At 50.5% G+C, this 16,905-nt stretch overlaps 1 protein-coding gene across 1 annotated transcript in view; it reads right to left on the bottom strand.

Moving 5' to 3' along the window:
• The window catches only part of NCAN (neurocan), a 47,559-nt gene that overhangs the window by 14,889 nt on the left and 15,765 nt on the right, over positions 1–16,905 (bottom strand). The window contains exons 5-6 of the mRNA XM_060275416.1: positions 16,419–16,712; positions 188–304 (exon numbers count right to left, since the gene is read on the bottom strand). Coding sequence (XP_060131399.1) covers positions 188–304; positions 16,419–16,712 — 411 coding nt within the window. The remainder of the gene's footprint in view (positions 1–187; positions 305–16,418; positions 16,713–16,905) is intronic.

Genomic DNA, 16,905 nt, shown 5'->3' on the forward strand with positions numbered 1-16,905 from the left:
CTGAGTTTGCTACCAGAGGGAGGTGACAATCACACACACACACAAAAAAAAACACGGCGGCTAAATGTGAGCAGATTGGTTTCCCATTGGGCAAAAGATCCATGCGTTTCAGGGGGTTGGACTAGATGACCCTCATGGTCCCTTCCAACTATGATTCTAGATCCTCCCTCCCCTGGCGCCCCTTCACCTATTTCGCAGTTCTCTCCCGTGAACCCCCGGGGGCAGCTGCAGGTGGAGAGGTTTCCGCTGGACTGGCAGGTGCCCCCATGCAAACAGGGGTCGTTGTCGCAGGGGTCAATTTCAGCTGCAGGGAGAGCGGGGTGGGGGGGAGGGGGAGGAGGAAGAGGAGACAGGGAGGAAAGCAGTAAGATCAGGCAATCCCAAATTCTGCGCCTCTGTAAAATCAGGATGCAAAAGGAGAAACATCTCTGCATAATCTCGCTTTGCATAATCCACTCTGTGCTTCTGCTAATCGCCAAGTAGGGCGAGGAGAAAAAGCTGCATGTTATTACTCTGAACACTGAGATTCCGCACACAGAGCCCAGTATTCATCAGGCGTCTTTTCAAGCAAAGCTTAAGGAGACTGGAATTTCCCAGTAGGATCATACCAAAGGCAGACCCTGCCGGTGTCCCTATTTTCCCGGTACGTCCCTATTTCCATCTGAGAAGTGTTGGAAGGTATGGAGTTATGTGACCTCCGAACCAAGGAGATGAATTAACTAAATAACCTTTAGAAGACATCTGAAATTAGTCCTGGATAGGAAAGTTTTTAATGTTTGCTTTTTGTATTTATATATATATATTGGAAGCTGCGCAGAGTGGCTGGGGCAACCCAGCCACACGGGCAGGGTATATAATTATAATTATTATTGACATCCTTCTTTTCATTGGAGACATGTTGGAGGGTATGCCATTGGCCTGATTTTTTTAAAAAATATAAACTTTTATTAATTTCTCTCTTTAAAAACATAAACACTCAACATATGCACACACTTTTACAGACAAAAAGAACAATACATTCTGAAGATCTAATCATATAACCAAAAATGCATTCACACAAAAAACCAAGAATAAAAAACAAAAAACAAGACAAAAATTAGAAAAAGTAAAATCATTCATTGGCCTGATTTAGCAGACTCTTAGGTCTGTAAATCAGCCGGTCATAATGACCCGTTCTAACGAGGCAGCTTGCACCGTTTAATCCCCATTTAACGATTTCCACGCTCGTCGCTTGGCTCGGAAATCGTGGTGGAAATCGTGGGACTCAGCCAATAAATCAGGGATCCTGGAAGCCGACTGATAGTCCCCTTGTGCTGGAAACATGTTCAGGGGGCCAAAGACGGGTATCCCCTCCCTCCTACAATTAGCAAGGCCCCTCTTTCAAACGGTCTCTAAGGAAACAGGTCAGCAATCCTCTTTTCTCCCCCCCCCCCCCCCGCCCATCAACAAAGCCAGACAGAAGGACCAGTGCAGTTGGCAGGAATTGGAGGCGTTGCGATCATCACCTCTCTGAAGCGAAGGCTTCCGTGTTGAAAGCACCTTTCATCTTCAGAGTGGCACTTAAACAGCTGAAGAGGACAAACTCCCTCTCTGCACATTCCAGCACAAGAAATAACCATTAAAAAGCCATTGGCGCAGGAGCCCCTCACTTATCTGAAGAAGATGCCTTCAGTAGAGTCAGCCCATCGATTCTCAGGTAGCCCACAGTAGGGGTGAGGGAGGTCCTTTTAGGCCCGAGCATAGCTGTCAACTTCCGGTTTGGAAAATAAGGGATCAGCAGCAGTGTGGCACCGGAAGTCGCTTCTGCGTATGTCCAGACATGTGCAGAAGCAACTTCCCGTGCCAGGCTGCCTGTGTCCGCATGTCTGGGCACCAGAAATCGCTTCTGCGCATGCGCAGAGGCGAATTTTCAGCCGGCAGGAGCTGCTTCCTTATAAATGGGTGAATTACGGGATATCTTGCCATTTGGGGTAACAGCGGGAAACGGATTTAAATACTGTACGGGGTTTTTTTGCGAAAAACGGGAGACTTGACAGCTATGGGCCTGAGCAGCACATTCCCTCCAGGCTCCAAGGATGTTTCCGAGCACAATCCAAAGTGTTGGTGCTGCCAACCTTTAAAGCCCTAAACAGCCTTCGGCCCTGTAGACCTGAAGGAGCGTCTTCACCCCCATCGTCCAGCCCAGGCATGGAGGTCCATCTCCGTGGGCCTTCTGGTGGTTCCCTCATTGCAAGAAGTGAAGCTACCGGGAACCAGGCAGAGGGCCTTCTCGGTGGTGGCGCCCTCCCATCAGATGTCAAGGAAATAAATAACCATATAACCTTTAGAAGACATCCAAAGGCAGCCCTGTGTTGGGAAGGGTTTGGGGTTTTATTATGCTTTTGCATATTCTGGAAGCCAACCAGTCAGCAATGCTTCTTTATCCCTATTTCTGGAAACTGTAGAAGGGGAGAGGACTCTTGTGCTCAGATCCTGATTGAGAGGTTCCCGCAGGCATCTGGTCAGTCACAGAGAGAACAGGAAGCTGGACTAAATGAGCCACTGGCCTCATCTAGCCCATTCTTCTGTTCTTCTGTGATTAATGCAGCAGGGGCTCTGCCACTCAGCTACAGCCATTTCCTTCCAAAAATAAATCAAGATTCCAGCCCTCATTGTTCTGAATCACAGGCTGTGTGCTCTCGTGCTCAGGTCTTGCTTGGGTGGGGATTTTGCTGCGGGGACAGCCCACTGGGAGGACAGGATGCTGGACTAGAAGGGCCATTGGCCTAATCCATACTTTCCAACATTTTCCAGATGAAAATCGGGGAAATTGTATTCCATGCCTTCCAACATTTTTCCGATGGAAATAAGGATGTCGTAAGGAAAAACAGGCCACTCCGGGATCAGAAAGCAGGACAGCTTCTGTAAATCCGGGACTTCCTGGGAAATAGGGGCACTTGGAGGGTCTGAGATCCAGTAGGGCTCTCCGCATGTTCTCACATTAATAATTCTCCTTTGCTGTTACTGAACATACAGGAGGCCTATCCCACTTTGTCTGGGTGAGCCATTGTGCTGAGGATATTATTTTCGCTGGAGATATTATTTTTTTCACCTCCATTTGTAGCCCTGGGAGCACTGTTTAATATTAACTCGGTTGGTTTTTAAATTCCTGCCTCTGTGTTCTCCCCCTCCCTTCCAAAAGTCTATTTGCTTTCCGCATTCCTTCGCGAAAGACTTCAAAGGCTGTGGAGCAAAGCCTTTCTCGCTGGGACTCTTCCACGCTGACTATTCTGATGAGCGAAGGCGGGTGATGAATATTGGATTGGAAGCTTCCCTAAGGGGTGTGTGGAGAGCTTGGGGTGGGAGGAAGGAAGGAAATAAAGAAATCAAAGGTGGTTCCTGACAGCCCGTACAGACCCTCCAAGTGCCCCTATTTTCCAGGGGCAGTCTTGGACAGGCACCCCCAGACTTCGGCCCTCCAGATGTTTTGGACTACAATTCCCATCATCCCTGACCACTGGTCCTGTTAGCTAGGGATCATGGGAGTTGTAGGCCAAAACATCTGGAGGGCCGCAGTTTGGGGATGCCTGGTCTTGGACTTACAGAAGCCATCCCTGTTTCCGATTTCAAAATGTCCTGCTTTTCCTTAGGACGTCCCTATTTTCATCCAAGAAATGTTGGAGGGTCTGGAGTTAAGCGGCCCCCGAGCCAAGGAGGCAAGTAAGTAGACAACCTTTAGGAGACATCTGAAGGCAGCCCTGCATAGGGAAGTTTTTTAATGTTTACTGTTTTATTACCGTTATGGTTCCCTGTAACTTGACTTCTCGCAGCGAGGGAACCACCAGAAGGCCCTCGGCACTGGACCTCAGTGTCCGGGCAGAGCGATGGAGGTGGAGACGCTCCTTCTGGTATGTTCTCCCTCTCTCCATCTCATCCTCACAACAGCCCTGTGAGGTGGGCTTGGCAGAGCAGCAGCAACTGGCTCTCAGGATCACTCAGTGGGCTTCTTGGCTGAGCTGGGACTTGAACCCTGATCTCCCCCAGGTCTAACCACTACTGCACATTGATGTCTTTTATGTGAACTGTTTTGCAGGGGGTTGGACTAGATGACCCTCGTGCCTCCTCCCATCACTATGATTCTATGATATTTGCCAGGCCTACCAGCGTTCAAAAGCCCCAGCACCTCCCTTACCTGCCCAAATGTTTTCTGGGTAGCAAGAAACTCACCAAGCACGGTGGCATTGACCTCCCCAATCCACGTCAGGCCCTCCACCTCCTTGGCTGCAGACACGTCGCCTCCTTTCTCCTCTCCACTCCCCCCCTCAGACTCCATCGGAAGGATCTGCCCTGGGGCAGTGGGGAGGTAGCTCTCGCTCTCTTTCCCAGTTATCATGCCATCGCTGGGATGAACGGGCAGCTCAGAGGTGTCGAAATTGTGGTGCGCAGGTTCCGATGTGCTCCAGGGAGGCGAGGGAGACTCGGGCGTCCCCTGAGATGTCAAGTCCTCGCCATCTTCTGACCCTTTCGGAAGGAACTCAGGAGGGATCAAATCACGGGTTGTACTGTGGCTGGGAGTTCCAGTGGTGCCTTTGCCTTGCTGGGGGCCAGAGCTACTCCCTACCAAGCTGACGGCTTCTGGGACTGTGGTCTCCTCTCCGGGGGATCGGCCTGCCACACCGTCACCAAAGTGACCGCTCACGCTCGGTGTTATGACTTCCCAGGAGTCTTCTGCTTTGGACAGATTCAGGACCTCAGTGACGGCAGGTCCGTCCACCAGCCCTGAGCTCGCCCTCCCTTTGACTTTCATTGTGGTGGCTTCCTCGCCACCCACCGCCACCCAAGCATCGGCCTCCCCAGAAATCAGCTGTGCCACTAGCGGGTAGTCATTGGTGACCATCGGGGAGGGGATGTCCTCTGGCGAGAGGGTGACGGCTTCTTCTCCTCTCAGCTCAGCCAGTGCCACCTCCGAATGCTGGGTGGTTTCTAGCAGGATGGGGTCTTCTTCTGCTGTGCCTTCCTGTTTCTCTGATCGTTCTGGAACGACCCTGGGCAAGTGTTGCCGAGCTTCCTCCAAGCCAGGGAGCTCCTCCACAAAACCCACGGCCTTGGCATGGCTTTCTCGGAAGTCGTAATCAGACTCTCCACTCGCCTCATCCACCTGGGACTCATTCTTCAGGGGAGTCGTTGGCGTGACATCGCCATTTCCAGAGAAGAGCTCCTCGTTCTCCCCAGGCTGGGTGATCCCTTGAGGGTAGTCTCCCCGGATGCTGGTACCCATGAGAGAGCCTTCCAGAGCATCGTCTGTTGTCGTGGCAACTGCCTCCAGGCGGTGCAATGGTGGCCCATTGGGTGTAGCTGGCAAGGATGCATCAGGATGCTTTTCATGAGTTGGCCGTTCCTGGCTCTCTGGCACAGAGGCTTCCTCGTGTCCCTGGGTGGGTTTTTCAGCACTGGGGTCCTCCAGGAAGTCCGAAGCAGGGGAGAAGGTCATTTCTGGGAGGCCTTGGTGCTCAGGAGGTGCTAACCCTGCGAGCAAAGACAGGGGATAGACGTTTATAAAATTATGCATTGATAAAGGAAAGCTAAGGGTTTCTGGGAAATGATATACAATGAATTGAAAAAGATCTTTAAATTGACCATTCCTGAAAAATCCAAAGCCTTTTTTATTGGGGATAATAGGACAGAGGCTCCCAAAGAGCTGAGCAACCTTTTTATGCATGCAACAACTGCAGCTAGAACTTTACATGCACGAAAATGGAAAAGAGAAGAGACTCCAACTAAGGAAGAATGGTTTATAAAACTGGTGGACTGTGCACAAATGGTGGAACTGACTGCTAAAATAAGAGGACAAAAGGATGGTATTTTCATAGAAGAATGAAGGCCATTGGTGGAATACCTATCAAACTGTCTTTTTTATATGAAATCATATGCAGGATTTGGGATATGAGCAATGGAAAAACAGAGAATGGATTTTGGGGGTTTAGAAAATAAATGCAGATGTGTTCTAATGCAGCTGTTAAGGGGGCATAAAAAAAACTAGGGAAGGTGGGGTGGGGAGTCAATAAGAAAATGAGCAGCAAAATACCACAATATATATATGATTGCAGTTATGTAATAATTTGGCCCCGGGGAGGTTTGACTTCACCCCTGGAGGCACACTCCATTGTCTCTCAAGAAATGGATGCCAGCAACAGCAGTGTAATTGTTATTATTATTATTATTATTATTATTATTATTATTATTATTATTATTATTTTATGTCCTTAATGTCACACACCATCATGGGATCTTTGGACAAAGGGTGGTATATACAGTAAATTGAATAAATTCTTAAGACATACGCATAATCAAAAAAAGGAGAATAAATAGAACACACCAATTTTCCCCCACTGAACATTGCCTCTTTCCTTTTTGACCTTCTCTGCTTCCCCCTGCCACACGCCAGCCACCCGTTTGTCCGTGGTACAGTCACAAAAGGCTCCCACCACGATTGATGCAAGGGAGCGTTCTGGAGTGGTTGCCGTGGCAACTGCCTCCTCATTAGCAGGCTGCTCCTGGCTGCTGAGGTCCTCTTCTGCTCCAGGGGGCGGGGGATTTATGAGATAGCATCCTTAGAGGGGTTTTTTGTTGTTTGTTGTTGTTCCTATGCACCACAGGTGCAGGTGATGGAGCCCTCAGACCCAGGGGTCCAACGTGGCCCTCCAATTCTCTCTTTTGGGCTCCTGTCACCCCCACCAGCTCACAAATCCTGCCGGCTTTGCTTTGCAGCCTCAGACTGCCCTCCCTCCAAGTGCCCCTATTTTCTGGGCAGCCCAGTCAGTGGGCGGGGTATTATTATTATTATTATTATTATTATTATTATTATTATTATTATGGAATAGAACGTCCCTCTTTTCATCAGAGAAATTTGGAGGGTATGTAGCTGCCCTGACAGCTTCTGCCTGACTGGGTAAGTGTCCTAAAACTCTGATGCCTGTTGCTTGCAAACAGAATAGTGTGGGGGGGGCACAAAAAAAGTCTGATTGTTGCACGGTTGGAATCAAATAATCATAGAATTGGCAAGTCCCCTGAGGTTCATCTAGTCCACCCCGCTGCAATGCAGGAACAACAGCAAAAGCGGCCGACTTCACAAAGGTCCAATATACCTGAAGGAGCGTCTCCACCTCCATCGTTCTGCCCGAACACTGAGGTCCACTGCTGAGGGCCTTCTGGCGGTTCCCTCGCTGCGAGAAGCCAAGTTGCAGGGAACCAGGCAGAGGGCCTTCTCGGTAGTGGCACCCGCCCTGTGGAATGCCCTCCCACCAGATGTCAAAGAGAAAAATAACTACCAGACTTTTAGAAGACATCTGAAGGCAGCCCTGTTTAGGGAAGCTTTTAATGTTTAATAATACTAGTTACAGGTAGGTAGCCGTGTTGGTCTGACGTAGTCAAAACAAAATAAATAAAATCCTTCCAGTAGCACTTTAGAGACCAACTAAGAAGGACAGATCGTGAAGCTGAGGCTCCAATACTTTGGCCACCTCATGAGAAGAGAAGAATCCTTGGAAAAGACCCTGATGTTGGGAAAGATTGAGGGCACTAGGAGAAGGGGAAGACAGAGGACGAGATGGTTGGACAGTGTTCTCGAAGCTACGAACATGAGTTTGACAAAACTGTGGGAGGCAGTGCAAGACAGGAGTGCCTGGCGTGCTATGGTCCATGGGGTCACGAAGAGTCGGACACGACTAAACGACTAAACAACAACAAGTTTGTCATAGGTAATAATAATGGTAAATATGAACCACGGTTGCCAAGCCTGCTTCTTTTGCCTCTGGCTCCTCCATCGACCACCTGGCCCTCAGAAGGTTTCGGAGAAAGAGAGGTTAGCAGCCTCTGGAGTGGCAACGCTTCTGCTGAATGGTGGGAGGGGAGCCCTGTGGAACACCCTTCCACAGGAGGCAGGAATGGCTACTACCCCAGACAGCTTTAGAAGAGGGTTAAAGAAATTCATGGAGCAGAGGGCCTGATGGCTAGACTCTACCTCCACAGCTGCAGGCAAAAATCCTTCTGAATCCCAGTTGCTAGAAAATGCAGGAGTGGCAGAGGACTCTTGTGCTCGGGTCCTGCTTGGTGGTGGTGGGGCTTTCCATTTGGGGTATCTGGCTGGCCTCTGTGAGGACAGGATGTGGCTCTTACTATTAGGAAGAACTTCCTGACAGTAAGAGCTGTTCAACAGTGGAATTTGCTGCCAAGGAGTGTGGTGGAGTCTCCTTCTTTGGAGGTCTTTAAGCAGAGGCTTGACAGCCATATGTCAAGAATGCTTTGATGGTGTTTCCTGCTTGCCAGGGGGTTGGACTAGATGGCCCTTGTGGTCTCTTCCAACTCTATGATTCTATGATTCTTGGCTGTTATGTGGATAAGTCTCCTTTGCAGATGCAAAGTCTCACCCCCTTTTCAAGCCACCAAATACAATAATCAGTTCTGATCTTCCCTCCTGCGTGCGGCTTGCCCAGCAAAGGACTGGAATCCAGGGAATCTTTCATACCCCTGACTTGGAAGGGCTATAAAACCTCCTGGCTCGGGGTTGGAGCTGTGTTTGGAGATAGACAACCTCACTGGTCTCTAAGGTGCAACTGGACAATTTTTTAATTTATTTCGACTGCGTCAGAGCAACACCTGAATCTAGAATCGTTGCAAGGTGTGAGACTTTCCTGAATGCTCCCTGCTTGATTTCACTCTTTCCCTTTCTGATCCTAGAGAATTTTTGCCCTTCTCACCTAGATCACTTCCCACACATCTTGACTTCCCACCCTGACTGCTCGCGGCCTGGCTACTTTCTCTTAATTTGAGTGCCATCGCCTGGGACAATTTGGCAAATTCTCCACACAACCCTGAGTGTCAAAATTATGCATATTTGCAAAATAACTCCGCCTGCAGAGACCACACACACACACACACACACACTTCCTCCTTAATTGGTTTTAAGGCTTTTTTTCTGAGCGGAAATTATGCATAAGTGCATCCCATCAAGATGCAAACATGCTCTAATTGGCATAGAATGCCCACTTTGTGCCTGTGGATTGCGGGCGTTTTGAAGGTGATGGTAGGTCTTTCTGGGGAGGGGGGGGGAGAGAGAGGGGGGGAGAGAGAGGGGGAGGAGGAAATGACAGGCTCAGCATTGGGAGCTTCAGGGGTGATAAAGGGTAGGCAGAGGGCAAGGCGGATGAAGGGGAGTCTTGACTATTATGGGATGCCTCCACAGAAGCTAATAACATTTCAGCCCTGCGAAATTAAACATGGGGGATTCATCAGGTGGATATATTATGAGCCGTCTTCCTGAATTACTACAAATTAGCGCAGTGCCACAAATGTTTCGTTTAAGGATGTCAGAAGAGCCATGCAGTGGCAGGATAAGGCCAATAGCCCACCCAGCCATAGAATCAGAAATTTGGACCCCACAGGTCATCCATGCAGGAATCTCAGCTAAAGCGTCCGTGACAGGCGGCCTTCCAAGATGCCCCAAAGGGAAGCCCACAAATAGGATGTGAGAGCAAATAGTCTTCACCCATTCTTGTTCTCCACTGCTCTGCAGTAGACATAGCTGCCAAGTCTCCCGTTTTTCGCGGGAAACCCCCGTTATTTTAAACCGTTTCCCGCTGGCAGCCCGGATTGGGGAAAATCCCGTAAATCCCCCGGATTTCCTACCTGCCAGGGAGGCTCCATTTTGGGTCCTGGCGCCGCACGATTTCTGGTGCCCAGACATGGGTAGCGCGGCACCGGAAGTGGCTTCTACGCATGTCCGGACATGTGTAGAAGCGACTTCTGGTGCCGCTCCGCCCATGCCTGGGCACCGTAAATTGGGTAGAGAGACACCGGAAGTTGCTTCTACGCATGTGTAGAAGCGATTTCCGGTGCCCATACATGAGTAGCGTGGCACCGGAAGTCGCTTCTACACATGTCCGGACATGCGTAGAAGTGACTTCCAGTGCCGCGCCGCTGCTGATCCCGCATTTTTTAGCGGCAGACTTGGCAGCTATGGCAGTAGACCAACTCTGCACATGGAAGCTCCCATTTAGGAATCATAAGAAACTAAGTAGAGCCATGCAGCAGTCGGGTCAGGCCAAAGGGGGCTCATCTAGTGCAGCATCCTGTTATCTAGTGCAGCATCCTGTTAACCAACCAAATGCTCCAGTGGGAAATCCCCCAGGACCCAGCACAAGAGCCCTTTCCCCTCCTGCAGGATCCACTTTTGCAGGAGAAAGGGGTTCTGGTGAAAGGGGATGACAGATTTTAGGCATCCATTGGCATTATCAAAGGTTCTTCCTGCCCTGGGGGGGGGGGGTCAAGGCACCACCCCTCTCAACAATCCTGTGGGGGTAGATGAGGCCAAGAGAGCAACAGAGAGAGGATAACCTGGTGAGAGACAGAGTGGGATAGCAGCTAGGACCTGGGATAGAGCAGGGTTCAAATCTCCCCTCAGCCACAGAAGCTCCCTGGGCGACCTTGAGGGATGGTGATGATTTGTACCCTGCCTACCTGACTGGGTTTTCCCAGCCACTCTGGGCGGCTTCCAACAGAAATATTAAAATACACCAATTTCTTAAAGATTAAAAGCTTCCCTAAACAGGGCTGCCTTCAGGTGTCCTCTAAAAGTCTGGTAGTTGTTTTTCTTTTTGACATCTGGTGGGAGGGCGTTCCACAGGGCGGGTGCCACTACCGAGAAGGCCCTCTGCCTGGTTCCCTGTAGCTTTGCTTGTCGCAGTGAGGGAACCGCCAGAAGGCCCTCGGCGCTGGACCTCAGTGTCTGGGCAGAGCCCACGTCACTTCGAATGTGACTCATTGCACCTTCAGAGCACAAGCTCTGGGTTTGACTGAAATGAAAACAGGTCTGGAGATTCGCTTACCATTCCCTTCCACTTCGTTGGAGAAGGCGTAGATCACCTCGCCCCGCAGAGCAGAGGCAGGGCTCGGGGCCTCCCTCGCGGTGGCCTCGATGGAGTTGTCTGCCATCGTGCGCACCGCCAGCGCCAGGACAGGGAGAGTCGGGGGCACCGCGGTGCCATCTCCCCCATCAATGCTTGGCTGGCTGCCGCCACTGTCTCCTCCTTCCTCTCGGCGTCTCTGGAAGAAGCGCCCGTTCAGCCCGGAGTAAATGCTCTTTCGGGTAGATTCGGGGAGGCCAGCAGGAGCCGGAGGAGCCTCAGTGCCAGAGGGGTGGCCTCCGTGAGGCACCGGGGGGAGGGCTGAGGTCGGACGCCCCTCGGGGATGTGGGTCCGGAACGGGGGCTGGGGGCTGCTGCCTTCTGCGGTTCCATGAAGCCAAGTTGGAGAGGTTGGACGGGCAACCTCCTCAGGTGGTACGCCATCGTCAGAGTCTTCCGGAGGAGGGGACGACTTGGTGATGGTTTGACTGGCATTGGCCGACTCTTCGCCAACGCTCACCTCGCCATTGCCATGCTGCTTCATCTCACCAACCGGAGTTTGGTCAGCTGTATCCAATGGAAGTCCACCGTTCGCCCCACCCGGGATGGAGACGGTGAATGGTCTTGTAGATGTGTGACCTTCCAAATCCAAGGGGGTTGCCTTTGGTGCTGGCGCCGCCCTCTCCTCCCCCCACGGATCCACAAACCCAGCCGGGATAGCTGTCACCAGTTGCAACTGCTCGTCTTCCTCCAGGAACGGCACGGCGGCCTTCTGCAAGGGACCGTAGGGATCCTTCGAGAGCTCTTTCGAGTCTCCCGACATGACGGCATCGTCGTTCTCCTTGGGGAAAAGCTCATTCAGCAGTGGCAGGTGGGAGTCGTGCTCCACCAAGATGTTCTCGATGCCTGGATCCTGGCTCCCCTCAGAGTCCTGATCCATGGGCTCCCGAGCCACCTGGCCGTGGTCGACCCCCAATGCGGCTGGGCCTGGTGTTGTGGGCGGCTGCCAAGCTGGAAGGAGAAGAAAAGAGGTATTAGACCACTTGGGTTTGAGGCTGACCTTTACGCAGTGCATTTTTCCTGGAAAAAGGTAGGGGAACCCATCACAAAGTTTGCTTTTTTTGTTGCGGGTCCAGTGCCACCCCCACCCCCCAGGCAGTGGCTAAATGTAAGATGTGATTAATAAGCCCAGCAGACAAATAAAGTGGTACCTCGGTTTAAGAACAGCCCTGTTTATGGTGATAAGACTCTTGGTTGGACTCGGTAAAAATCCCAGCGTGGAAGGAGAGACTGTCGGGGAATTTATGGGGAAGCATGGACATAAAATCCACACAGAAACAGATATTGCTTGTTTAATCTCGCTTGTGAGAACATCTCAGAGGCCGTGAGAAGATTGAAGGATAATAACAGAACTGTTGGAAACGATCTGGAATATATTGGACTATAATAATTGGAAAGGATTTGGATTATAATTAGAAAGGCGGTAACTCATCGATGATCAGAGCCCTCAGAATTTGAAGCATGGGAAGTTAAATTTTTTATAATTTGGCATCATATTGGGATTAATTGATATGCATTTGTATAATTTGGAATAATTAATATCATATGATTGGATGTAAGTGAAAAATTTAATAAAAATTGATTATTATTTTTTTAAAAAAGAACAGCCCTGTTTATGAACAATTCAGTTTACGAACTCCACAAAACCGGAAGTAGTGTCCCGGTTTGCGAACTTTACCTCGGTCTAAGAACGGAAACCGAATGGTGGAAGGGCACTGGCGGCAGGAGGCCTCATTAGGGAAAGCCTCGGTTTAAGAACGGTTTTGGTTTAAGAACGGACTTCCGGAACGGATTAAGTTCGTAAACCGAGGTACCACTGTATATGGATTAGAAATGGCCACAACTTTACTGAGTACAGATGGATTTTAGCAGGCATCCCCAAACTGCGGCCCTCCAGATGTTTTGGCCTACAACTCCCATGATCCCTAGCTAACAGGACCAGTGGTCGGGGAAGATGGGAACTGTAGTCCAAAACATCTGGAGGGCCAAAGTTTGGGGATGCTTGGATTTTAGGATCAGGCATTGGGTGCATATCCATCCCAGCCCCCCTGACAAATAATAATACTTACTTTATTTAAAAAAGGTAAGGGAAGTCAGTTCCCCTGAGTTCCTGCTCAAGAAAACATCTGCCTTTACAGATACTCCATTTCCCAGAGCCTTGAAAATGTTTCATCTTCCTAGCCATAATCTCCTGCCCTCTGAGGCATTTAGTGCATAAGAATTGCCGTCCTGGGTCAGGCCCCAAGATCAGTGGCCCCTCAGATGCTCCAATGGGAAGCCTACAAGGGGGGTTGGAGGCGACAGCCACCTCAGAACCCCTCCGGTAACAGAGGTAGATTGTTCCTGAACATGGAGGTTTTGTGTGAGAACAGAAGACTGTAAGGAAAGCCTGTTGGATCAGGCCATTGGCCCATCTAGTCCAGCGGCCTCTTCTCTCAGCGGTGAACTAGATGCCTGTGGGAAACCAGCAAGCAGGATCCAAGAACAAGAGCAGGCCTCTCCCTTCCTGCAGTTCCAGAAACTGGTATTCAGAAGTATTCCGGCCTCCAATTGTGGAGGCAGAGCCGAGCCGCTGTGGCTAGTAGCCGTCGATAGCCCTCTGTTTCTCCAATCCTCTTTTAAAGCCATCCAAATTGGTGGCCATTGCTGCCTCCTGTGGGAGGGAGTTCCACAGTTTAACTCTGCGCTGTGTGAATAAACCTTTCCTTTTATCTGTCCTGAAACTTTCAACATTCAGCTTCATTGGATGTCCATGAGTTCGAGTGTTGGGAGAGAGGGAGAAAAGTTCTCCACTTTCTCCATGCCACGCAAGAATTCTCCCTCTCCAAATTGATTCTTGCGTTGCAGAGGGTTGGACTAGATGGCCCTTGGGGGTCCCTTTCAGCTCTACGGTTCTGATTCTATAAAGGTAAAGGGACCCCTGACCATTAGGTCCAGTCGTGACCGACTCTGGGGTTGCGCGCTCATCTCGCATTATTGGCCGAGGGAGCCGGCGTATAGCTTCCAGGTCATGTTGCCAGCATGACAAAGCCGCTTCTGGCAAACCAGAGCAGCACATGGAAACGCCGTTTACCCTCCCGCTGTAGCGGTTCCTATTTATCTACTTGCATTTTGATGTGCTTTCGAACTGCTAGGTTGGCAGGAGCTGGGACGGAGCAACGGGAGCTCACCCCGTCACAGGGATTCGAACCGCCGACCTTCTGATCAGCAAGCCCTAGGCTCAGTGGTTTAACCCACAGCGCCACCTGGGTCCCCTCTGATTCTATACATCCTGTTAATTAGCTGTGAGAACAGGCAAGGAGAGACGTTGAGAACAGGAAAGACTTGGATTTATGATGTTCACACACTCCTGCCCAGCCCTCCAGCCCCGGCTGGCTCCCCCGATACTGCTGCTATACAAGTACAGGCACTTTGTTTTATTAAAAGGAAGGGAGTTTGGAAATGCCATTTTATGCTCTGCCTCATGCCAAGGGTGCGCTCATAAATCAGCCAGCATCGCCAAAGGCAACTTCTGCAGTTGCTTGGGCCGACGAGAAGAAAATTACATCCCACCGCCCCCTGACCACCTCCCAGATCCAAATGCGTCCGGAATGATTGCACCTTAAATTGTGTCACCTCAGAGAGGAGTGGCTGCAGGGAGGGGGGAGACGGTGGGCTGCGGGAGGGGGCCGGCAACTCCACTGCAGCACGCAGGATTTGAGCATGGGAAGTCTCTGCCTTCACCCATCCCCTGTCTAGCAAAAGGGTTTTCATAAAATTACTCCGCTGGGAGTAGTTTGGGCTGGGGGTTCACTGATATGCGGATGATACCCAGCTCTACCTCTCCTTTAAATCAGAACCAGTGAAGGTCCTGTGTGAGTGTCTGCAGGCGGTTGGAGGATGGATGGCGGTCAACAGATTGAGGTTGAATCCCAGCAATTCAAAGTGATGGTGCTGACCTTTAAAGCCCTAAACGGCCTCGGTCCAGTATACCAGAAGGAGCGTCTCCACCCCCATTGTTCTACCTGGACACTGAGGTCCAGCTCCGAGGGCCTTCTGGCGGTTCCCTCGCTACGAGAAGCCAAGTTGCAGGGAACCAGGCAGAGGGCCTTCTCGGTAGCGGCACCTGCCCTGTGGAACGCCCTCCCATCAGAGGTCAAAGAGAACGACAATTACCAGACCTTTAGAAGGCATCTTAAGGCAGCCCTGTTTAGGGAAGCTTTTAATGTTTGATGGATTTCTGTATTTTAATGTTTTTTTGGAAGCCGCTCAGAGTGGCTGGGGGAACCCAGCCAGATGGGTGGGGTATAAATAATAAATTATTATTATTATTAAGACAGAAGTTCTGTTTCTGGGGGGACAGGGGGTGGGCAGGTGTGGGGAACTCCTTGTTCCTGAATGGGGTAACTGTGCCTCTAAAGGACTAGGTCTGTTGTCTTTGTCCATGGAGTTTTCTTGGCAGGGATACTGGAGTGGCTTGCCAGTTCCTTCTCCAGGTGGATCACGTTTAGTCAAAACTCTCCACTATGACCTGTCCATCTTGGGTGGCCCTGCATGACATAGCTCATAGCTTCTCTGAGTTATTCAAGCCCCTTCGCCACAACAAGGCATTGATCCATGAAGGAGAAGGGGACGACAGAGGACGAGATGGTTGGACAGTGTTCTCGAAGCTACGAACATGAGTTTGACCAAACTGCGGGAGGCAGTGGAAGACAGGAGTGCCTGGCGTGCTATGGTCCATGGGGTCACGAAGAGTCGGACACGACTAAACGACTAAACAACAACAACAAAGGACCAGGTGTGCAGCCTGGGGGTCATTTTGGACTCACAGCTGTCCATGGAGGCACAGGTCAATTCTGTGTCCAAGGCTCCATCTGAGACCCTTCCAGCTCCATCTGAGACCCTTCCAGCCTGCACAATGTCTCGCTAGGGTGGTCCATGCTCTGGTTATCTACCGCTTAGACTACTGCCATGCGTTCTCTGTGGGGCTACCTTGGAAACTGACTTGGAAACGACAACTAATCCAGAATGCAGCAGCCAGTAAGAGCGGCCGCCTGGACCATATAACACGGATCCTGAAAGACCTACATTGGCTCCCAGTACGTTTCCAAGCACAATTCAAAGTGTTGGTGCTGACTTTGAAAGCATTAAATGGCCTCAGCCCTGTATACTTGAAGGAACATCATCCACCCCCATCGTTCAGCCCAGACACTGCTAGATCTTGTGGGAGTGAGACGTGTGTGGACAAGGGCTAGCTTTCGTCTGCCCTGAACATCCTTCAAGCACCATCATTTCATTGAAAGGAGGGAAATGAAACAATGCCGAAATGACGACAGAGTCGTTCCTCGACAAAGAGCAAGTCCTCTGTGCTGTATTTGACATATAGAATTTGCATTTCCACTGCTCTGTATTTTGATTTTTCTCAGTGTTTGCCACAAGCTGCTTTGGTCACAGCTCGCTGCGGGAAAAGCGCCATATAACTTAACCAATCGATCTAACCTTTGTAGCAGTAGGCATCGAACTTGGAAGCTGGATCTGGGAAGCCCGTCCGGTTTGAGAACTGGTAGACTGTCCGGACGCCGGGTTCGTCCCCACCGCACTTCTTCCGCGGGATGCGTATAGGGTAGCGGACGCTTCCGTCAGCCAGCCATCCCGGGTCGCACTGGTCGAGCCCTTCCCTCCAAGCGAGGTAGAGCTGCCCTGCGGTCGCCAGCCGAGCGCCTCGGCTCAGGCAGTGCTTTTGAGCCGTCTGAAACGTCAGCCGTCCGGGGCTAGAGGCATAGAACACCTTTCCTGAAAGCCGGAAATGAAAAAAAGTTTAAATTGCATTGCTATTTTGTATACGCACCACTTGATTGCCAAAAAAAAACCAACCCTCAAACAAACCACTCAAAGCGGTTTGCAGAAACTTAAAACAATGAAGTTATCAAGAAAACAGTTTGAAACATACTATTATTATACAACTAGTGTAAATCAGCCCGTTCAA

Source organism: Zootoca vivipara, chromosome 6, assembly GCF_963506605.1.
Source record: "Zootoca vivipara chromosome 6, rZooViv1.1, whole genome shotgun sequence".
NCBI lineage: Eukaryota > Metazoa > Chordata > Lepidosauria > Squamata > Lacertidae > Zootoca > Zootoca vivipara.